The sequence below is a fragment of the Anastrepha ludens genome, chromosome 3, assembly GCF_028408465.1.
Source record: "Anastrepha ludens isolate Willacy chromosome 3, idAnaLude1.1, whole genome shotgun sequence".
In the NCBI taxonomy this organism is placed as follows: Eukaryota; Metazoa; Arthropoda; class Insecta; order Diptera; family Tephritidae; genus Anastrepha; species Anastrepha ludens.
The window spans coordinates 37,237,718-37,261,906 of record NC_071499.1 but is presented as its reverse complement, the minus strand read 5'-3'; the positions used below and the strand labels follow the sequence as shown (position 1 = coordinate 37,261,906).

The 24,189-nt window shown below is 37.0% G+C and overlaps 2 protein-coding genes across 2 annotated transcripts in view; both read left to right on the top strand.

Moving 5' to 3' along the window:
• LOC128857446 (uncharacterized) overlaps positions 1–23,619 on the top strand; it is a 50,425-nt gene extending 26,806 nt beyond the window's left edge. Inside the window, exon 3 of the mRNA XM_054093203.1 lies at positions 23,271–23,619. Within this exon, the coding sequence (XP_053949178.1) occupies positions 23,271–23,619 (349 nt within the window). The remainder of the gene's footprint in view (positions 1–23,270) is intronic.
• The window catches only part of LOC128857755 (uncharacterized), a 46,352-nt gene that overhangs the window by 11,985 nt on the left and 10,178 nt on the right, over positions 1–24,189 (top strand). Inside the window, exon 2 of the mRNA XM_054093498.1 lies at positions 22,463–24,116. Within this exon, the coding sequence (XP_053949473.1) occupies positions 23,960–24,116 (157 nt within the window). The 5' untranslated portion in view covers positions 22,463–23,959. The remainder of the gene's footprint in view (positions 1–22,462; positions 24,117–24,189) is intronic.

The following is a 24,189-nucleotide window of genomic DNA, read 5'->3' as shown; positions in this document are numbered from 1 at the left end:
ATGACATTAACGTCAAAATTGTTCTAATGACAGTTCAGTATATTGTTTATAACCCATCGAAAGCATTTGCGTCTCAGTTTTGTTGAATTTTTTTTTTCTGTAATGGAATTCAAACGTAACAGTGTGATTGCGTTATATTTGGCTGGAAAGTCACAACCAGCCATTGTTCGTGAGCTCAGTCACCTCAAAGTGAATAAAATGTTTGTGTATCGCACTATAAAACGTTACAATGATACTGGTAGCCTTGGAGGTGAACCAAAAAAATCGCAACAACGCCAGAAATGGTTCGGAAAGTGAAGAAGCGACTTGAACGAAATCCACGTCGAAGTGGAACAAAAATGGCCAAAGAACTGAAAATATCGCAAGACAGCGCTCGACGCATATTGAAAAATGAGCTCAAGGTCAAGGCTTACAAGTTCCAAAAAGCACATGATCCGGAATTTGAGCCTACGTATGGCCATTCGAAGCAATTTCCCATCGCAAGTGACCGCTGATGGACGCTCTCCAATCGTTTTTATCGAGCCTGGTGTCAAAGTGAATGCGACTTATTATTATGGGGAAAATGTTTTAGAAGCTGCTTTAGAGCCGTGGACACGCAAACATTTCAGTCGTAGGCCATGGACGTTCCAACAGGACTCGGGACTCCATCTCATAAAGCTCGTGTGAACCAAGAATGGTTAAAAAATCATGTTCCACACTTCATTTCGTCCCCACCATGGCTTTCGAATTCGCCAGACGAAAATCCGATGGACTATTCCATCTGGTCCATTTTGGAGAGCAAGGAGAGGACTAAAATATATGCCAGTATGGATGCGCTGAAAAAAAGCGATTATACGAGAATGGCCCAAAATACCTCAAGATCACATTCGTGCAGCATGCAACTCATTTTTTGACCGTTTGAAGGCTATAGTCAAGGCAAGAGGTGGTCATGTCGAGCTAAAGTGAATATATTTATGTTAAAATTGTAATCATTTTTGAAAAATTTTGTCTTTGAAATCAATAAAAACTAATTTCACACAAAAAAGTTATGGTGTTTTGAATAGGTAACACTTCACCCTGAAATTTTTTTAAAAATCAGTAAGCAATTTTTTTTAAATATACTATTTAACCCTTAATAGCGCCAGAAAAAATTTTGTGCGAAAAAGTGGTATCTTATTTGTATAGATGGAATGAGTGGATCATTACTATATTTGTTCTTTTTTAGTTATTTACAAACTTCATTTTAAATAATTTTTAACTGATAGAGGCTTCGAAATTCGAAGGCTCATATCTCGAAATTGAAAGCGAAGTTCGAAAATTCGAGAAATTACTTTCTTGACTTGGTTTGATTCAATGCCCAGAAAAAAATTGATTTGCCGTGTGGTGTAATGTACTATTTTTCCATTTTTTCTTTCATCTCAACTAAAAAAACAACGAAATAATATCGTATCAAATAAAAATTCCATAAGGATCATGTGGGTTCCGGGTCATGCCGGAATACAAGGCAACGAGTCCGCTAATACTAGAGCCAAAGAAACTACCCAAGAACCCCTTCAGTTCAGTGCACATTTTACTACCAAATATGTTCGGAAAATTATACTAAAATCTCTTCAGGATGCGTATAATAGCCAATGGATTAATTATCATCAACACCACTACAAAGAGTAAAACCCTACTGGCCTCAAGCCCATATATCCTACACACATGACTTCCAAGAACCTCAAGATATATACTATACACGCCTTCGAATCGGTCACACTATAGCCACCCATGTTCACATTCTAGACGGCACAGTCAAACCAGACTGCCCTTTTTGCAACTCAGACGAATACACGACTACACATCTCCTCGATACCTGCCCAGGATTGGAATGCACTAGAATTTAAATTCATCCTAACCTTGAACTTAATTTGTAAATTTATTAAACTAACTATATTAAAACATTAACTCGTTGCCAAAACTATATATAAAATTATACCCCGATCAAATTCACACTACCCATCACACTACACATCTTCTAATATTTCCTCAACTACTCTCCTCCATCCTCTTGTATAGTTACTTACCAATATTATTACTCTAGTTAAGATTCCATAAGACGAAGGCCCTGGCAGCCAATGCCTATTTCGTAAGTGGAATAGTTGTTAATAACTGTTACTCTTTTAAATAAATAAAAAAGAAACAAATATTTCTCTACTCTCTATTCAAAATGTTATTGCGAATTTAAAGTTAAATTTTTAATTCATTCCGTCATGAAAATTACAAATTCGAAAAAAAACGCATTCAAAGTCCTCGGTACGATATCCAGAAGAAGTAGTTTTTGAGGTACTAAAGCATTTCTTACACTCCACTAAAATCGCGTTAGTGACTATCGCACCAACCAAGAAGACGAGTGTATTTTTTAAGCAAACAAGATTTTTTTTCTTTTCAAGTTTAGATGACAAATGCCGCTTAAATACGGCATACGGACGAGGCTCTCTCCATTTGTGAGATAACCTCAAGGTGCAAACCACATAACTTGTGAACTACTTAAATGCTCGCATTATTTTCTGGAATCGTATTTAACATATTTTTAATCGTAAATATAGAAAAACGTGTGTGTATGTGTGTGCATATTTATCTTAAGATATGTTAAAATTCCTCCGCCACCCTTGGATTCCAATTCACCTGAAAATAGGTACACTCATTTATTTCACCAGCCTGGCCACAAAAATCGTGTTCAAGTGGCTGGCGCGCCCATTCGTTTCGAGCATTTGTTGCCGCCGCTACTTTTAACCTTACGATTTGAGTGTACTTAAACGTAAGAAAGAGGAAAACAAAAAGAACAAACAAGCAAAAGGAAAAAAAAAGGAAAAATCGTATTTATTTTTGCAGCCTCTTGCCAGTTTATTGCCCTTAGCTGCATTTATTTCTGTGCCGCATTTTACTATTTTACTCCGACTCTTTCTTTGCCTTCGGGCGTTGTCTATGATAAAATATTTGTTAACATATGTATACTTATATCTTAAATATATATGTATATATGTAGAGGTGTCTATGTAAGTAAGCGTTTGTATATGTATTAATTTGCTCCTGACAAATTTCACTTCCGGCAATATTTTCCTTCACACAGCATCACATAACAACAATAAATCTGTCAAAACTTAACTAACTAAGTAAACTAGGCGGTGGTGATAAGTTCAACCGTCCGACAACTGGACCAATCAAAACACCAACTTAGCCACAAGATTCGTACAACTAAGTTGACTCCTTGCATCACTTCATTTCGTGTTGCTCTTGGCTTTTGCTCAGCCGCTTGTCATGTTACTTATCTCTCTCAACCACCCACTCATTCGCACACTCGTGCACACTCTGGCATTCACAGCTTCAACGCAATTTCGGTGTTGACAAATGTACTTGACAATTATTTGTTTATGCGGAATACGAAATAATCTCACACTTCCTGCCACTGAATATTAAATACTGCTGTCATTTAGTACAACAACTTCTACACCAGTCGTACTCTCACGCTCTCTCCCTCTCCCTCTCCATTTACTATGCATAGCACTCTTAAGCAGCGGCACTCAGTTCCATGTGTACAAGGTGGTCCGAATGCAAGTGTTTTTGGAAGATTGATTTAAATAAAGGGACCTCGGTTTTTTATTTTAAAATACGTAATATAAATTTAAGAGAAAGAGAAATATTCCAATTTGCCATACAAAATTCGTTAGGCTGAATTTGCAACAACATTTCTTTTCAACTCGATAACTTGTTGATGGTTTATGGCTTAGTTTCATGAATGGCTTTCATTTTATTCACTGTATGATTCTAGTTTGTTTCTGGATCAGTATCGATCTATGAGATTCAAGAATTTTGGACATTGATGTAAATTTTTCTGAAGATTTGAGTTTAATAAGATGTGGACACAGAAAATTACTATTGAAAGTTTTGGGAAAGGTTGGTTGCTTAGAGTGGCGATTCTTCCAGAATCCAACTAGCGTTTCCGCACCATTTCGTTGCCACATCCTCGTTACCAACTTGTTTACCAGTTATTTACAGCAAGACTATATCCAGTCTATGCAGTTTATAAACCTTATTAGGTTGTTGCTGCTGTCTAAGCAAGACAGTTGCTCGAGACTCTCGAACAGCGGTTTGCCCAGGGTTAACATTCTGTCCTTAGGGCGCGGCATTCACAGAGGAAATGGAAAATTGTTTTCTTTTTCTCCGGTTGTTTAAAACTATGACATTATGTGTTCTGAGGGATGCCGATTTTGGCGGATTGTTCTCCGATATAGATAGAGAAGCTAGTTATGACTGCCGTTAGTCTACAGGCGTCCCGTCGATTCATGTTTATTAATGTCGATGGTTGCTTGAGGTTGTAGGTGAGCCATAACGTCCAGTTAATTTCACACTTCGTCTGGTCTATCCATCTACAATCTGCGATTCGAAGGAATTTTAGGGAAATTGCTTTCTTGACTGCACCTAATGGTGTGAATTCCGGCACTGCAAGAACGCTATTCATGGCAGATCCTCCTCTTGCCAGTTCATCGGCTTTTTCGTTACCTTCTATGTTCCGGTGTCCCGGGACCCAAATTAAGGCTACTTTATGGTTTTCACTCAAGGTGGTGAGGCTATTCCTACTTGGCTCCACCACTTTAGAGGTTGTTATAGCCGCGTTCAGTGCCTGGATTGCAGCTTGGCTTTCCGAAAAAATAGCGAAATTGCCCTTAAAAGAGAAATCCGTGATTAGTAGCCTACAAGCTTCCCCAATTGCCAGTACTTCCGCCTAGAAGACACTGCTGGTATTAGGAATATATATCAGCTCCAACACCACAATCCATTTTACTGTCATCAGTATAGACTGTGGTATCGAAGTTGTTTAGAGAGAATCCCTTATTCCATTCTTCCTTAGATGGAAAGAGTGTGCAAAATTCCTATTAAAAGTTACCATCGGGTCGATGTAATCAGTCCTCGTCGTGATTAACTGAGCTTGTCGCAATAACAGACTAGCGTGACCATAAGTTTTTTCTTTCCAACGACCGCTTCATTTAACCAAAATGCACCCGTGGTTGCCTTCTTTATATGTAGGTCTATTGGAATAAATTGCGTGAGTGCATTGAGAACCTCTCTAGGACATGATCTGATTGAACCGACCGTTATTGCACAGGCTGATCTTTGTATTCTGCCGAGTAGTTTGGAATTGTACTCTCTCCCTAGAGCTTTCCACCAAACTACCAAACCATACGATAAAATGAGTCGTATAACCGCCTTATACAGCCATAATGTATGCTTAGGTTGAAGGTCCCATCTTCTTCCAAGCATACGTTTGCAGGCATATAAAGCAATTTCTGCTTTCCTTACCCGTTCTTCGAGGTTTAACTTGCAGCTAAGTTTGGGGTCCAGAATTACCCCTAAGTTCTTTGTACTGGGTGATAGTGAAAGAGTTTGTCCGTCTATATTTGGTAGGGTAAAAGTTGGTACCTTGTATCTGGTGGTAAAAAGCATGAGTTCTGTTTTACGCGGGTTTAAACTTAGACCACATCCTGTGGCCCAAGAGTTAAGCTCGCCTAACGCCCTTTGGATGATCCCACTGATCGTATTGGGACACAGTCCTGACACCATTAGCACCACATCATCAGCGAACGCCACCACTTTTACCCCACCTCTATTAAGTTTTATTAAGATTTTGCTAATCACACTTGGCCAAAGAAGTGGAGATAATGCTCCCCTGTGTAGAGACCCCCATGGACCGTGGTTATGTTGATATTACCCATACCCTTTGGATGGCATCTGTACTAACATGGTCAAAGGCGCCTTCTATATCCAAGAATGCCGCCATGGTATATTGTTTGCTCTCTAGGGAGCTCTCTATTGTGCGCTGTCTCCGTAGATTTGCCTTTAAGGTATGCGTGTTGTGCAGTTGATATACCAGAGCCCTCTAAAGAGTTTCTGAGGTGTATGTTTAAGAAAGAGGTTTTAAATAAATATATTATATTTAATACATTTTTTTTAATCGTTTAGTTAGGAAAACTCTTTTATAAAAAAGTGTTTTTTTTTTTTTTTTTTTTTTTTTTTAAATTTTGCAAACATGTATCCTAAACATTAAAAAAATTCTAAAGCTTAAATCGAACTAAAATTTAAAATGAACCGAATTATAAAGTCTACAATTTTTTTTATTTTTTGGATAAATCATTAAAATAAAAAAAAATTGAGGAAAATGTGCCGATAAGAGGCCGTCCACAGAAATTCCTTGCGAAATTTTCAAAAATAAAAAAAATATATGATTAAGAATAAGGTAGCTGTTGATGCTTTAAAAAAGATTAAGAGCCTTAGATGACCAATAATCACAATGTTTCTTACTTACACTTCCATTTAAATGAAAATGGGCTCCATCCCTCCAAAAGATAGAATCAAATCTTCAATTGGAGCACGTCGAATATTGTGACCTGAACAAAATCTTTTATTTATTTATTATGATTAGGTACAATAATACAATTATTATACTTAATAACTAACAGGAGTGCTAGCAGCCAAGGCCTTCGACTCTCTTTTAAAATTGCGTTTTTGTTAATCCTGTAAAATGTACATATACATGTATTATGTTCAATATCTAAGTACAAAGTTTAAAATTATTTAGATTTTATGTAGTATATTACAAGCTTTAAGATAGTTTATAAATTTAGACATGTTTTCAAGGTTTATAGTAGTTAGAAGTGTGCTGGGTGAAATAGTTCCGAAAAATTTTAGTCGAAAGACATTTAGTTGACTGCAGTCGTTTAAAATATGCTCCGTGGACAGTGTGCTGTTGCAAAAGGGGCACGCTGTACGTTGTGAATTTTGTAATAAGTGTTCATGTGTGAGGTGAGTATGGCCAATACGAAGGCGAATGAATGTTTGTGTTTGATGTCGAGTAGATGTGCTTGGGAAAATAGCTTTTTCTCCATGTTTATTAATCAATGTGTACTTATTATTATAATTAAGCCATTTGGTTTGTTTATCAAGGGCTAATGTTCTGTAAATTGCGTTTAAAATGTCATTGTTGCTTGTTGTGTGAAACGTGAAGCAAGGTGTTAAATGTGTATCGTCTGCAGCGCGGTCTGCGAGTTCGTTTCCTTCTACACCTTTGTGCCCTGGTACCCACATGATTCGGATTTTATTGCTGTTTTTAATACATGTCGTTCTGATTTCGGATACGATATTGTTAGCGTTGCCTATGTTGCGTATTGCATTGATTGCGGATTTGCTATCGGAACAAATTACAAATTTCCCCTTATTTTTTTTTTGCGTAATCGGTAGCTAATTTTAAGGCTAAAGCTTCGGCTGTAAATATTGAGCAATGTTGGTCAATGATTCCTCGGGTAATTAGCGTGCCACTACTTCTCAAAACTGCAAACGAAGTGCTATAATCGGTTTTCGAACCGTCAGTGTATAAAAAATTCCACCCTTTCTTCCGGTATGGTTCAATTATATTAAGGAAGGATTGTTTAAAGGTGGCACTGGTAGTACTTTCTTTAGGAAATTTCTCTAATTCCAAAATAAATGATGATTGGTTTAAGTTCCAGTGTGGTTCGTTTTCCGGTTTGATCAGTTGAGGTTGAAGGATGATTTTTAATGTTTTAGCAAAGCGTACACATCGCCGAATCGTTGACTCGACCTTGTAATTTTTTTTGCTTTTAATTGTTGACAAAACATCCTTGTAGAGGAGCTCATTGTGGGCGTTATAAAGTTTGGGGATAAGCTTGTATGTAGATTTAGTTACTAGCTCCAAAATACTTGGTAGTCCTGCTTCAGCAAGGATGGCAAATGTGGGCGAAGTTGGGAAGGCATGGATGCTTCGTCTCACTGTGGTGTGGTAAGGTTTGTAAATAAGTTTCAAATTACTGACAGCACACCATCCGTATACGGGCAGAGCGTATTCGATTTTTGACAGTATTAATACTTTCGTAACGTTAATTAGGGTGCTAACATGAATTAAACTATGTTTTGAGGAAAGAAATTTTACAATATTTAGTCTGGCTGCTAGGCTATTTCTTAAATTTATACATTGTTGTTTAAAACTAAAATTTTTTTCGAAAATTATTCCTAAAATTTTAATATGATTAACAAATTCAATATTTATGCTGTCAAGGTACAAATTAAATTTCTTACAGTTAATTTTTCTACAAATGTGAAGCATTTTACATTTATTAATTGATAAATTAGCTCCGGACGAATTGCCCCATGTTTTTATGTCACTTAAAATATTTGTGAATAGTGATTTTATTATATCCATGTCAGTTATGTTTGTGAACAGTATAGCATCGTCAGCATAAATTGAATGTTCTATTTTTTTGTACTTGGATATTATTTTGCTCAGTTGTTCAAAAGCAATTATAAACAGAATCACCGATAATGGCGATCCCTGGGGCATACCGTTGTGAAGAGGGAAGGTATTTGAATACTGAGAGTTAATTGTAACCCGAAACTTGCGGCAGGTCAAAAAAGCTTTAACTACATTAAAGACTTTTGGACCAGTGCCCCAAGCTTCGAGCTGTTGAAGGACCACATGCACACCGATACGGTCGAAAGCTCTTTCGAAATCCGTTGCCAATATGGTAACGTGATTTCTGCATGAAAGTGCATTGGAGACGTAATGTTGCAGGTGCAGCAGCACGTCGGTTGTACTCTGTTTACCTCTGAAAGCAGTTTGGTTGGGGCTAATTAAGTTGTTTCTGGTAACAAACCACATTATCCTTTTGGCAATAATTTTTTCGAATGTTTTGGCAACGCACGATAAAAGTGAAATAGGTCTGTATCCGGAAATTTCCGATGTAGGTTTATTTGGCTTGGGGATTGGAACAACCACTGCCGTTCTCCAGTCTTGAGGGTAAATGCCTCTATCAAAAATGCTATTAAATAAATGAATCATTCGGCTTTTAGCTGTCGGAGGAAGGTTTGCTATCATAGGGTAGTTGATGCGGTCGAAACCTGGGGTTTGCCCCTTTGATCTTTTTAGTGCTTGCTCTAATTCTATAGAAGTTATATTAGTTTCTATTTTCTTTGCAAGATTTGAGATGCTGGATGGTCTGTAGTTGTTGTGTAGTGTTGCGTTTTTCTGCCTAATAAACTCTGCATGGAAGTTTTTGTCTTCGGAACAAAGAGACCAATTTGTACCGAAAAAATTTGCAATTTCTGAAGCGCTTGTTATGATTTTTGAACCGGTGTTTACTAGTTTAATAGAAGTATTAGTTCTGTTACCTGTCAGAATTTTTATGTCATTCCAGATCTTTTTAATAGGGGAATTTGGGTTAATTTTTGAGGTAAGGTTTTCTAGGCTCAAGTTTTTGGCGTCTTTGACCGCCTTTTTAAAGTTGTATTTGGCTTTTTTGTATAAGATGAGGTTTTCCTCGCTTCTAGATCTTCTATAGTTTTTCCAAAGGGTTTGTTTCTCTTGTCTGAGCTTCTCAATGTTTGAGTTCCACCAGGGTATAACTGATTTTGCACGGAAGGGTTTAGATTGTGGAATTGACATATTTCCTGCAGAACGAATTATTTTGTTTAATTTAGCCGCTTCTTTATTTATGTTGTGTGAGTGATTAGTTTGAGAGGAAAAATGAGAGCAAAGATTTTGGTATAAAGGCCAGTTTGCCATGTCGGTTTTAAATTTAAGTTTAGGTCTAATTAGTTCATAGACGAGCGTGGATTGCATGCTAGTGACAATAGGGAAATGGTCACTACCGTGAAGGCTGTCCAGAATTTGCCAAGTGCACTTTGGGGCTAGTATAGGAGAGCATATGGTGAGGTCTACATGGGTAAACGACTGATGTGTGGAGAAGTGGGTGGCTGATCCGTCATTCAAGACTACCAGGTCTTCGCAAATAATAACGTCTTCGATTAGGGTACCTCTTTCATTAGATTTCTTTGAACCCCATAAAGGGCTCCAAGCATTAAAATCGCCAGTGAGTATTATTGGGGGTGTGGCGTTGCGGGTAATTGTGGCTAATTCGTTGGTGGAAAAATTTTGGTGTGGTGGAATATAAGTATTTATAATTGTGAAACTAAAATCAATTGCTATTTCAATTCCTATCGATACGATCGATGAAGTAACATGTGTTTTTTTATGAGGTATATGATTTCTTATCAATATAGCAATTCCCTGTTTAGAGGAATTTATTGTAGGTAGATTTGCAAAGTATCCGGTGTACCCTTTTGGGAGTACTGTGTTGTTTTGAGTATGGGGAAAATGTGTTTCTTGAAGACATATAATGTCTGGGTTTAAATTGTTTATCAACAATTGGAGACCGAGAAAGTTATTCCAGTAGCCTTTAATGTTCCACTGAAGTATACTAAACATAAAAGAAAAATAGCTTAAAAAGAAAAACAAAAAAAAAAAATGGTTTTGTGTGTGTTATTGATATTGTTGCTATATGAGAGTTAAGAGAGTATTTGCTTGGTTTATTGTTTTTTTTTTTTTTGTTTGTTTTTAACTGTTGGTTGTACTACTTGTTATGCTTAGAGATTTATTTCGTTAATCATCTTCTGATGACATTGTAGTGTCATCAGCGAGAGGTAGGAAGCTGTATTTGGTTTTAACCATTGGGAGATTTGTGTTATTTGTTTGTAGGTGATCGGAAGAGAAGTTTGAAGTTGAGCTAAAATCTGTGGTAGTAAAATTTGGGGAATGAATAAGAGAAGAGTGAGAGTCTGTGTTAGCAAAATTGATAATGGATGTTTCTGGGGTTTGAGCGAAATTCGAAAGTGAAGAGATATTTATTGGGAGATCTTCTGTTGAATGAGTGAATGCTGGGGCTATGAATGGAGTGGTTATGTTATTTAGAGTTAAATCGGATGCGGGAAGAGTTTTTTCTGCATTATTGTACAATTGATGTTGAGTTAATTGTGGATGTGGATTGGAAGGTGTTATTTCTGGAATATTTGGCTGACAGTTTTCCATAGAAAGAACTGTTGAAAAGGAAAGCGCGTTTTCGGGGAGGGAGGGAGTAGAGGTCTGGTATATTTTAATAGCTTCCCTCATGGTACATTTATTGGTTGTTTTAATTTTTTGTATGTCTTTTGCCTGAATAAATTTAGGACACTTGTTCGACGAAGATGGGTGATCTGCTAAGCAGTTAGCGCAAAGAATGCGAGTGCAGTTATCCGGCTGGTGGGGTGGAAAATTACAATTAACACATGCTGGCGAGCGTTTGCAAAATTTTGCTGTGTGCCCAAGCAGCTGGCAGTTTTTGCATCGCATTGGGTTGGGGATATATTGCCTTATGCGGACGTTTCTCCAAGCAATGTCAATCTTGTCAGGAAGGTGAAATAGGTCGAATGTTAATAAAACGACCCCGGATGGAACTAGTTTATCATTGGTAATCTTCTTTTGAAACTTATAGGCCGCCACTACACCTTGTGCGCTAAGCTCACTTACGATTTCACTTTCATTGACATTATTGAGAAAAGGCGCGAACACGGTGCCCTTATTAAAGTTGAGATTTTCATGGTATTTTGCTTTAATGTTGCATATACCAGGAAGCTCTTTTAAGCCAAGGAATCTTTCTGCCACGCTCTTGTTATTGACTAATAACAGGATGTTGCCGTCACGTAGTTCAGAAATGGATTGAATTTCTCTGCTTACTGCACGTATGGATTTGTCAACTGCAAAGCACGAATAGTGACTCAATGGCTTATTTTTGTCAGTTGCCTCGAGGATTACGAACTTGGGGTTAGGTTTTTTAACACTAGGAAGGCCAGGGAAAAGGTCTTGCAAGTTAGTCGTTAGAGACTTATTCTTTTTGTCTTTGGATTTTTTATTCTTTTTGATGGTGGTGCTATCGGCTAGTAACGCAAACCGATTTGTACCTAAATTGGGAGGCCCAGGGGCCATGGCGAATGTTTTAGGTGTAGCACTGTATACTTTTGGATTTTGCCACTCCGAATCAAAACACGAACTTAGTTTTATTTTAAGTGAAAAAATAGACTAGGTAAACACGTGTCAATTTGTGATTGCGAAAAGCACTAAAGAACACCAGAGAAAAAAAAAAAAAACACCTCTGTTCAGCGCGAGTGGTAGTCGATGACTGAACAAAATCTATGATGAGCAGTTACACACAAATCATTGGCCTTCAAATACGCTTTGATTTCGGACGTAAGTTGTGCACTCGTCTACTCCGACATCATGTCTAAATACGTGGCACGAATAACGGTGCTATCGCGTTGAAGCATCAAATCTTAAACATGAACTTCCACCGAACACCCTGTACGTACCAATTAGCTATTGCGCAACATCATTTGCAAGGCTAATAAATATAAATTACAAAGCGTCAGTCAAAATTCTTACTTAAGAAGAAAGTTGTTAGTCTCTTAGTAATATGAATATGATAAAAAAAGAAACCTCTCTTTGGACTACCCTGTACAATGGATTATGGTGTGCGTGTAAATTGTGTTTTGTTCCCACAAATATTGCTTTGTTTGTTGGTATGCATCTTTTCGAGTATTTTTGTGGTTATGTCACTGAATTTCTTTGCGAGAAGTTTTTGCTCAATTAAGTTACTGCTTGCTGTCACTTGGAGTTGTTTTGTTAGTGTTGCACTTGTATTATTAGTAATTGGTGTATATTAGAAATGTAATTTAGGATCCCGAAATTTCGGGAAATTATTGTGTACTTTCGTTCAACAAGATTTTATTTGAAATATTTCTTTCTCTTTATATTATAAAAATAATACTAAAATATACCGTGGCTCGATTAATTAATCCCGAGATTTTTGGTACTTGTACAACTGCCGGGATTACGAGTTGCTGGTGATAGCATATCTAATCCAAAATTGTATGTTGCAGCGGAAAGGTTGCGGCACACTGTCTTGTAACATTCATTTAATTTTCTCTTTTTCTTCGTAAAGCATTTGTGTTAAAAAAAATTTGTGTTTGAGCTCGTGTAGGAAATGGATCAATTAAGTGAACTAGGACAATTAGTTAGAATAGAACACGTCTTGCAAATCGATTTACACAAACGTCAGCACAGAAGAAAGTGATTCTGCAATAATATATATTTTATAAATTTTTTTAGCTTTGCCTTTAGATCAGCTAAAATTGCTTTGATAGGGATTGCCGTTTTGTTTCGATCCCAACATTTTTTTCGTGTTTCGACATATGAAATGTAAGTAAGTTTTGAAATGAAACTTCTCAGGCGTCGTTGGACGATCGAGAATGGAGAGTAAAACTTCACGGCCATGCAACTTTTTGGGCTTTTTCGTTCCGCGAGAGAGATAAAAGATATAACGTAGAGGAAAAGGAGGGAGAGAGCTTCACCTTATATATATATCTTAGATACATTTTGGGCTATTTTTCCTGAGTTTTTCCTTGGGGTTGGTAATTTATAGTGCGAAATAGTACTGCCTACTTTTTTGGCGCTTGTTTGTTGGTGCAAACTTGTAGGATATATATTTTTGGTGCTTATTTTTTGGCGTTATATTTCCTTGGTGCCTATTGTTTGGGGCGTTTTTTGGTTCCAATTTTTTTGGTGTTTTTGTTTTGGTGCCTACCTTTTGGCGATTATGTCCGTTTCCTGGCTAGTGCTATCCATTCCGGCGTCAGATTTATTAGTATTGCCTTGCGGTAATTTGCGCCATTGCTGCGGTCCTGGAATCTCTGCGGTTGTGCGGGTGATAAACGCTCGAAGTATTGCGCGTTTTTGCCACGGTTTGTGTCCGGCGTTTACCTACACCAGTCGACCCTTCTCCGTTTTTTGTAAATTTCGTCTATTTGTATTCTCTGCAAATGTTGTGAATTTATTCAGATATATATTCTTTCTCTCTCTCTCTATCTCATTTCGGGTCTCTCCCTCTTTCTTTGTTTGCCTTAAAAGTTTCACTTCTGTTATGTGCACTACCCTACACGCACTTTTTTTTAATTACTTACTTATACAGTCTTTACTGGGTTATGCAGAAAAGATGATATGCACATTAAAGAGGTTTTCAGGGTCCTTTTGAAAAATAGCTGAAATTCTGGATTTTTAAATAAGCCACAAATTTTAGCATATTTGTAAAGGGAAATTCAAAGAGGAGATATGCGAACATTTCATAGCAAATTTATGGTGAAATGAATTTTTTATTTCAAATTCAATGGTCGCGTTGGCGGCACCGGTAAATACTAGAAACAATAAAATAAAAATTAGTTGTTGAATTTTTTGCCCACAGATCAAAATTTGGGGTAACATCGAGAAACAGTTTTATTTTTTGGTTGGGCTTTCTTAATGAAGTTGTGTACATATGTTTGCTTTGGTCATCCATGAGAAGACAAAGTAACCAAATTTGGTATCAAATATATTTAGGGAAATAAAAAAAAAGTTGCTAGACTATTAATTTTTCGTTTCAAATAGAAGAAATAAAATTTTATTAAATAAAAAAATATCTAATAATCGAAAATTGAATAAGTTTTGGCAATTCAGAGGTAATGAAAATATTACTCTATACGAGATTAGGGGAAAGTCGACCTTCGATAGACACACTGGGTTGTGAGTCACTCCATAAAATTTTGCATGGGTTGTGGTTTGTCTATATCTAACATCTGAAACTATACTCTAAACTGTATTTTTACAAAGCCGATTTTACTCTTCGAATTCATACAGTAAATGGGCTACGCGTAAGCTACGCAAAGACCAGAGCAATCGAGTTTAATTTTGCCACAGTGAGTTGTGTGAGTCCAGCTCTTACAATAAATAACGCACCACTCAAAATCGCTGAAAGCTTTAAATGCGACAAGAAAATTCTACAAAAATTCAAAAGTAAAATCTACTTATACAAAATCGTGATCAGGCCAGCAATGACATACGCACCCGAATGCTAGGCTGCCCCACGTAACCTCAAGCTCAAACTGCACCCAGCAGAAATGCGGATGCTGAGATGGTTTAGCGGCTTTACACTGCTCGACAAGATTCAAAACACTTTTACGCTTGGTAGCAATAAAGTTTCTCCAATCAGCACTAAGCTCCAGGAAAACCGCCTACGCTGGTACGGTCATGTTAATGAGAAGACCAGATGATTAGGCATTGAGGCAAGTGTTGCAGATGGAAGTAGCGAAAAGAAGGCTAGACAGAGCACCAAGAACCTGGAAAAACACCATAGAAAACGACACGCGTTGCAGAAACGTCATCAAAGAGACGTCTCAGAATCGCGTGACCTGGAGGCTTTGTACAAGAAGAGTGGAACTGAAATAGATTAAGTCTAGATAGGTCGCTTTGGCGTTGTTGTACCTTTACAAGTTTACTCGGATCATGAAAGTTAGATAAAGCTGTAATTTCTCTTTTGTCAATTCACTTCATAAAGAATATACCAGAATCACTAATTTGCCAATCATAGTCGCCCCGTTTTAACTGCTACCAGGTCTAATATCGGTAGAAAGAAATTTTCGATTGGTTCGCACTGTTCCGCAGCCATTTATCAACTGCCTTTTCAGTTCAGGAATCAAATTGAACGAAGCGAAAAAATGATCGAAAAACACTTTATGGTGTTTCCCCCTAAAATCCATAGTTAAGCCGAGAACGACCCGTTCTCCAAGTTTTTTTTCGACTAGATCTTCTTTTTTACCCGTATATATCTCGAACCGATAGACATAACTGGTGCGGTCACACAACATCCAAGTTTTGAACCCTTTTTTTATTGGCCTCTTCGGCATATACTGGCTCAAAGTTGATCGTCTTATTAAAACAGTTTCTGTAGAATACAAATATCAACGTATCTTAAAAATTACCTTTGAATCTTATCATTCATTCGCCTACCGCAAGGTACTCGCCAGGATTGAAGCACAGTTTGAAGCGTTCTTGCAGCATATCCAAATATGGTTGAACTTTGTAGAGTTTGTTGAATGATGGTTATCCTCTTTTTGGGATTATAGAAGAGTCGTTCAATTGCGAATTGTTGATTCCAAGAAATGCATATATTTCTGACACACTTGTTGGAATGTATGACTTACCAGATTGCTGGGCATACAAATTAGTTTGGAATACTATATGCTCAACCACAGTTGGAGTTACAATTGAACTGAAAATTTAAAAATTGCTTTCGATATCATCAGTAGGCCCCAGCATCTCGCCAGCAAATACTACTAACGCTTCCATAGAATTTTGCTTACTCCACTTGGGTGGCCCAAGCAGTTCACGGTTTCTTCTTAAATCAGCTAGAGGAACTTCATCATCGCTATCGTAAACTTCTCTCTGCTAAACCGTAGTTCTTTGCTCTCAACAATTCCCACAAGATGACAATGAGCATCTTCAACGATGGCATCAAAGAGTTCCTGCAAGCTTTCTTCATCGAATACTTCAACTTCATCAACCATTGAATCGGAATCTGAAGGAATCTTTGCTAAATCAATTTCATCATCGAAAGCTTCCAACAGTTGGCATATATCACCCTGCTTAAGTTTTTTAGCTTTTGTCATTTACATACGTATATACCGCGCGGTGGTATACTTTTTGTACCAGGAACTTTAAACACTTTCCACACTAAGTCTTTTGATTATTTGTGTTCCACTGGCTGAGTAATTAATTCATAAATACTTTATTTTATTAAAATTGTAGGACACCGATGCTGCACGTGCATTTATTTACAAAATGTGATAATGTTCTATTCATTTTGCGCCTAAAAGCGCACATATTCATCTCTTTCAAACACTTTTTTTATTTTTTTTTTATAAAATATAAGATTAAATATGCCTGTATAAGTGGTAAAAGAATTATACCAATGCGCATAAAATGAAGGAAAAATATTTAAATAAGTGGTAAAATTTGTATACCACAGCGCCCCGGAAAGAGTAATATGGAAAAAAGCAACTTCAAATTAATTTTAAAGGGAACTACTATTTTTATATTCACAGGTATGGTAGTTCATCATTATTCTGGGCCATCATGTCGTACAAACGAATTAATAATAAATTACTTAAAAATAATGGTCATAAGCGTCTAGGATAACTTTCCTTTGTCCCCTGCTATATAATCACCTTGGAGGTCACGTATGGAAGACATTAAACCAGGAAATGGTCTTTGGTACTGGTTCTTGGTACTAATTAATACAATAATAATAAAATTTGGCATAGTATCGGGGCTATTAGGCCTTTTGAGACAAAATTCTTGATTACTTTTCAAACTAATCCAGGCACTTTTGAGTGTTTCGAAGGCTGTTTGGCTTAACAGCTACAGCTTAGTTCTCAATTTCTCATCCAATCTTTACATAGCCTCCTTTTCCTTTAAAAAACCTTAAAAACCAAAAATCCACTCACCCTACATCGCATGACTTTAGTAGCAAGTTCACATAATTTTTAAAGCAGTATGCTTTATAGGTGGTGGCAATACTCCACGAGTACATCTGCCCATTAGCAATGCCAGCTAGAGCTCTTAAATTAAAGCTTTCTTTTAAATGCTTAAATATTACAGCAAGATTATAACACGTTTTTTAAATTATTTTTTTAATAATCCTTTTCTCAGATGCATTTCAACGAAAGAATGCTTTCGACATGTCCTCCATTATTTATTTTCAATTTCAGTTCTTCTCTGTGCGTCATTCACTCGCATCTGCACATAAGTTTTACTGATAAAATGCAATCGATTTATTATGTCATTTCAATTAAAAACCAACTAAATGCCACTCAATAGCACATCGCCGTACACACACAATAATTCCTGCAAAAATAACAAGCAATAACTCAAGCAATTGCTCCAATGGTTCGTGTCTGAGGTGTAGATGTAGAAAATTGTTTAAGACTTGCACGTACGCGCGCATTGTTTTGCCATTGCGGTGTTAGTGCGAAATATCTAGAAATGGAATTGTTTTGAGAATATGTGTGTGTTTTTAACGATAGTTGGTATTTGTCTTGTAGTATCTGACAAGCAGCAGCATTAGACAATGGACATGAAGTATTTCAGTGACATGTGCAGGTGAATATCTAAAATACAATGGGTGGGTGTGATCTATGAACCTTACATAAACTAAAATAATTAAAATATCTTTGATAAAAAATTCTTCAATATAAAGAAAAACCGTTGAACTCCACCAAACAAGCAAAACAGAAAATAAAAATTAAACTTCCAAAAAGAATTACTAAAAATTATTAATAAAAAGAAATATATATACATATTCGTGCTTCAAAAACTACAAAAAAAAAGATTTATAATTTCACCAAAAATATTCAAAAATTATGAATATAAAACTGTAAATAAAACATTTTTCTGTTTCAAACACGCAAAACCAAAAAAATTAAGCTTCCGAAAAAAAATTATTTTGTAAATTACCGATAAAAAAATGTATATAAAACATCTTCGTGCTTTAAAACACACAAATAAATATATATTTTGTTCTTTATTCTTATTAAAAAAATCCACAGTTGAAAATTTGTGAATAAAAAACTAAAATAAAACATTTTGAGAAATATCACAAAAAACAAAAAAAAAAAAAAATGTGAACATAGAATTTGTTAAAAATAAAAAAGCGATTCAAAAATTAAATGGAGCTTCCAAAAACGAAACAATTAAAAAAATATGAATAAAATAATATTTATATAAAACTCTTTCGTGCTTCAAAATAAAAAAAAAATATTTTTTGAATTAAAAAATAAAAATAGAAAAATTATTAATAAAAATACATTAAAAATTTTCTTGCTTCAAAAATTTTAGCTAAAAACCCTTTTATTTCAAAACTTATTAATGCAAGACTGTACAATAAATAAAACATTTTCGTGTTCCAAGCAAACAATAACGAAAAAAATTCCAAACAAAAATATTATACATATAATATAAATATAAAATTTTCGTTCTTCCAAAAAAAAAAACAAAAAAAAAATTTTAACTAAAACAAAATAGCTTAAAAATTTTGAATAACAAACTGTAAAAAATCATTATAGTATATTTCTTAAAAAAAAAACAAAATCCCAAATTATAAATACAATTGGTATTAACGAAAAAATGTATTGAAGACACGACACGCACGTAGTACACATAACCAGAACTTTCAAGGCAGACAAAGAAAAAGGGAGAGATCCGGCAGTGTTATTTCTCACTAAAATTTAGCAACCACAAGGAAAAACTCAGGAAAAGTAACTTTAGGCCCCATATGAGGCATAGCTCCCTCTCTCTCTCCCTCTAACCGTTGCATGAAATTCTACTCTCCATTCTCGATCGTCCATCAACGCCTAAAAAGTTTCTCTTCAAAAATAATTCACAAATTATTGATAAAAAACATATATAAATACTTTCGTACTAGAATAACACATAAAAAAAAATACATAAAACAAATATAATATATAAATATAATATACACCCAAGACGTTTTTCTCAAAACACAAAATAAAAAAATGATTCAAAAATTGTCAATAAAATCAAAAAATTGTAATCAAATTAAAATATATTATTTAAAAATTATATCTACATATATAATATAAATCGTACCCACTTATATATTTAGATATATATACATATATATAATATATATATATTGTATATATATATACATTTCATTGTTAAAATAATAAATATATGAAAATTAGAGCAGTTTCGATCACTTTTCTTCCACTTTTTTTTTTCTGAACATGGCATAAATTGAAGATTATTATTACCTCTGTCGACAAACCAATTAATCATCATAATCACTCAAAAGCGTGACTTAAGGTAATAGTATTTATCTGAAAATTCAAAAAACAAAATTTAAAAAAATTTGCCGAAAAATATTTTTCTTCACATTTTTGTTTTTTTGTTACATAAGCGTACGTTGATGATGTGGTGCTAATGACGTCAGGACTGTGTCCTAATATGATCGGTGGGATCATCCAAAGGGTGCTAGGCGAGCTTAACTTATGGGTCACAGGCTGTGACAAGAGTTCACAGGCTGTGACCTGCAATGAATAACTCGCTTGCCTAATCGGTATTCCCACCTTTGAAATTGAAATTTCAAACGTTGAGCTAAGAAGCACCGAGAGATTTAGGGTAGATAGTCAAGGAGGAAAGTATAGAAGTCCCAAAAGAAAAAATAGGACAGAATAAAGAATGATGAAAGGTGAAAATTTTTCAGATTCTTTGATAAATCTGAAAATACATGTCCTCCAGCTTGAGAGAGCGAAGTTTACTTGTTCTCATGATATCGGAACTAAAATTTGTAACCTTTCCCTAGAAAATGCGGAACACTCACAGAGAAAATGCTAAGGGCCATCTGCCTTCTCTGAGCACGACAAGCACATTGGGTTCTCAAGGATTCCAATGGTGGTCATATGCTGACCCTACGGGTTGTGTTCTGTAATAATACCGACAATTAACCGAAAGTCTTTTCTTCCAAGTTTTAGAATAAAGTCCGACAGCTTTTTGTTCGGGCTTGTCACAAAATACTTTGCAGTTCTGCAGCGTTCTAGACCGGACCATCGCTCTTTATGTAGATTGCCTACATAATCGCTGATCCATTTCTTGATTCCTGCAGAACTAATTCCGATTATTGGCTCTGGCCTCTGTGGGGTAACCGCTGATCACCTCTGTGAAGTGCCCTTTTCACTCAGAATTGAGTAAGGTTGGTAGGTAAAATGTTTGTGGTACCACTCTGGTATTCTCTAAGTACCAAAAAAGTGCCGTTTTTATACCATTATGGGACCTTCAAGGGCAGATATCTACAGCCAACCAAAGCTGTTGACGTAATGAAGGTGGTCAATGGAATTTGGGTTGGAGCAGTGACCCAGACTGTCTAGCAGCCAAATCCGGACATTTACAGAGAAATTGTCCAACAGCCTTCTTTTCTGAAACATCCCAACAGCTTCCGCAATGGGTATTGAACGGTTACCTCAGTTTTTCTTCGTGACTATCAATCGTCCAATAACCAGTAAGCACAGCTACAAACTTGAAAAGTGAATGGTGTGGAGTTTCCAGGGCTTCCTGTGTCTCGCGTCTATTCCACTGGTGCCATAGGATTTTCGAAAAGCACATGAAGAAGAATTGTAGCACCATCTCTTCTGCACTTTTTTGAGATATAAAATGTGTGATTACCCTTTAACAATAGTCAGGCGGATGCCCATGAATGGATGGGAGAACTCTGAGTCCAATTCAGTCGACCTCTTCCCGGCGCACTCATCAGCAATCCTTCTATTCGCCTATATCTTGGAAGCCAGATCTGAGAACTGTTACCGGCACATTCAAGAGATTTGATCTTTCTCTGATCTGAAAGTCCCAAAAAATTTTAATATCTTCCTCGCTCCCGTATTTCTTACGCATTCTGCTTGCTAGAAGGATCACAAAGACTTCTGCCTGAAAAACACTAGCAGTGGTCGGCACTTTTAAGGAAATACATAACTTACCTGATTTGGAAAAAAGCTCTGCTACGGCTACGAAATCTCTCTTGGAGTCGTCAGTGAAGACAGAGGTAACAGCCTCGGTACAGATTTCCTCGTCATACTAATCCTGCTTTCTTGAGAAGCTTGCCCTTGTATGGCCTTTAAACACCAGTTTGCTGATAGAGAGATCTATCCGATGTTCAGAGAATTACGGAGATAACTGCCTAAAGACTCTGCCATGCCCCTTGATATATTGGCTTTAGGAGGCAACCTCCTTGACCTAATTGCACTTTGAAGAGCGATGAAAATAACATAAAAGTCGGTGCGAAGTAATCGCAAAATGACATTTAGGACAGCACTGGTACAAATTCTATTGCTCCGGTGATGCCAGTACAAGCAGCCATTTGCATCTACCACAGTTTAGTGATATTAAAGCTCTTTCCAAGAGCTTCCCACCAAATAAGTGGCAGAACCACTATGTTGTAATCTAGAAAACAACCTGTGGCTTAAGTCCCCCGAACTTAGATTTGCAGGAGTGGAAAGCTATGCTGACCTTCTTCACTTGATTTGGTGCATGACTACCATTCGAAATTCAGAGGCAATGCAGGTTCGGTCGCCCCTCGGCAGGCAAACCTCCGCATGTATTTCTGCCATGAAAAAGCTCCGCATAAAAAAATATCTGCCATTCGAAGTCGGCTTGAAACTGTAGGTCCCTCCATTTGTGGAGCAACATCAAGACGCACACCACAAATAGGAGGACGAGCTCGGCCAAATACCCAAAAAGGGTGTATGCACCAAATATATACATATATATATATATATATATATATATATCACTCCTATATTTTTAACTTCCTCTGAAACGGATTAACAGAATCGAGTTACAACGAGTGATTTTTATTTGCTCTCAAAACAGTCAAAAAAAAAATTAGTTTTAATGAAGATCAAGTCAAAAGCGCTCACCCTACCTTTTGTATTTATGTCGATCACCATTGGCATGAACTCAGCTTGTCGCGAGGCATCTCGCTTGCCAGCAGCTGCATACCTGTGCCTCGCACTTTAGCCATAACTAATAGTTATTACGCTCCGATAGTACACGCGCACCTTGTGTCCAATAATATGCAAGAACCATTTGTTAAACGAAAAAATTTCATTTTACTTTGCATCACATGTGCTTACCTGCGTACAACAAAAAAAATTTAACATTTTCACATTTTCTCATGTTACATTGCAGAGCCAGCAGTTGGAGGGGCACAACACTTAGGCACGCGGAAAGGAGTTGCAAGAAAAAAGCGGAATACAAAAAAAATAAATGCCAACAAATGAAACCTGAGGTGCGCTGAAGTGTAACAAATACAACGGACTTGCATCGAACGCTGGCAGCAGCTGCGTGAAAATATGCTTGCGTCACACAGATGTTGCAACATCGTCACCTGAGCGAATAAACGGGAAGCGGGCAAAAAAACAAAGCAAAGTAAAATAAAATTATAACCAGTGTACAGCACAGCGAGCGAATGTATGAATGATTGACTGAATGGAGGAAAAATTGCCAATTCAGTTGCTCAATAGCAATCACAAACAATCGAAGTGAAACGTGTGCTGCAGCATGTGGTATGCTGCCGAAGAACAGGTAAAAATAACAGCTGAAACGCATTTGCAACAGAGTGGCAAGGCGAGTGACAGTAACGAAAACAAATGAAATAATAAAATTTCCGCTCCAACAAAGAAACAAAACAGAACATAGAAGAGGAATTATACAAAAAAAAAACAAAAAGGAACAGAGAAAAGAATTAAAATGCGCATTCAGCAACATTCCACCTGGCAGCAACAACAAAGAGCAATAATAAAAAAGTGTGGGCTATCGTAAAAGCTGGCAATAAAACAGCTAAAAGGGTGTAGAGTGCCAGCGGCCAGCGGCAGTGTAGAAGCAACCACGCGTTGGCAGTGATGTTGGTGGCGTTGCAAGTGGGGAAGCAGGAGCAGTGGCACTACTACTACTACTACCACTACTACAACTACTACTACCACTACCATTGCCATAGCGACGGCTCACATGTAGCGCTGAAGCTACTGAAAACAAATTTCATCAATTTTCGTCAACGCAAACACAGCACCACGGAAGGACACCAACGAATAGGTCACTGCTGCCTTTGCAATACGCACGTTTATGGCATCGAACACTTACAAACAAAACAACAAGTAGGCAAACAACAACTGAACGGTATACAACAATCCACTCAACGGCGACGCAAACGACGACAGCTTGAACGGCCCAGTACAGTTGGCAGCAGTCGAGGTTGGCGCAGCATTGCTGATACGCATTGCAAGCGACAGCAACAAGAGAAAAAATACTGCATTGACGCACCGCATGTTGCCACATTAGTTTGCTGATATCGCCAGCAAAAGCTGCTGTACTATTTCCGGTCGGAAGGCAGGCATACGCTAAAATTACTCATACGCACCGTTGTACAATACGGCGCAAGAGCAGGAGCGCTTTTGGTTGTGACACTTCGGCTTCTCCTCTCCCATCTTCAACAACACACTTCACTCCATCAGCAGCCTGTCGTGCCTGTAACGCATTTAAATCGTCGGCGGCCGGTCACTCTTAAGGCAGCAGCTGTGTTTTTGCGACACCCACTCGGCCCCTCCACCACCACCACCACCACCACCCCCCAATATGTCTAGTTGAATAACGAGTGGGGGTATGCATCTATAGTGCTGATATATATATATGAGTGTGCAACGAGCGCAAAAGGAACACGAAATACGACAAAAAGTAATAACAAAAATAACAACAGCAACAGCGTTGAGCGATAGCCGTTCGAGTGTAGCGAAAAAGGCAATGCCAGCAAATATGAGCAGAAATTGTGTGGCAATTTGCTTGTCAGGTGAGTGAGTGCGAATGGCATTGTTCATTGTATTTTCATATGTATGTGTGTGTGTGTGTGAGCGCGAAAGTGC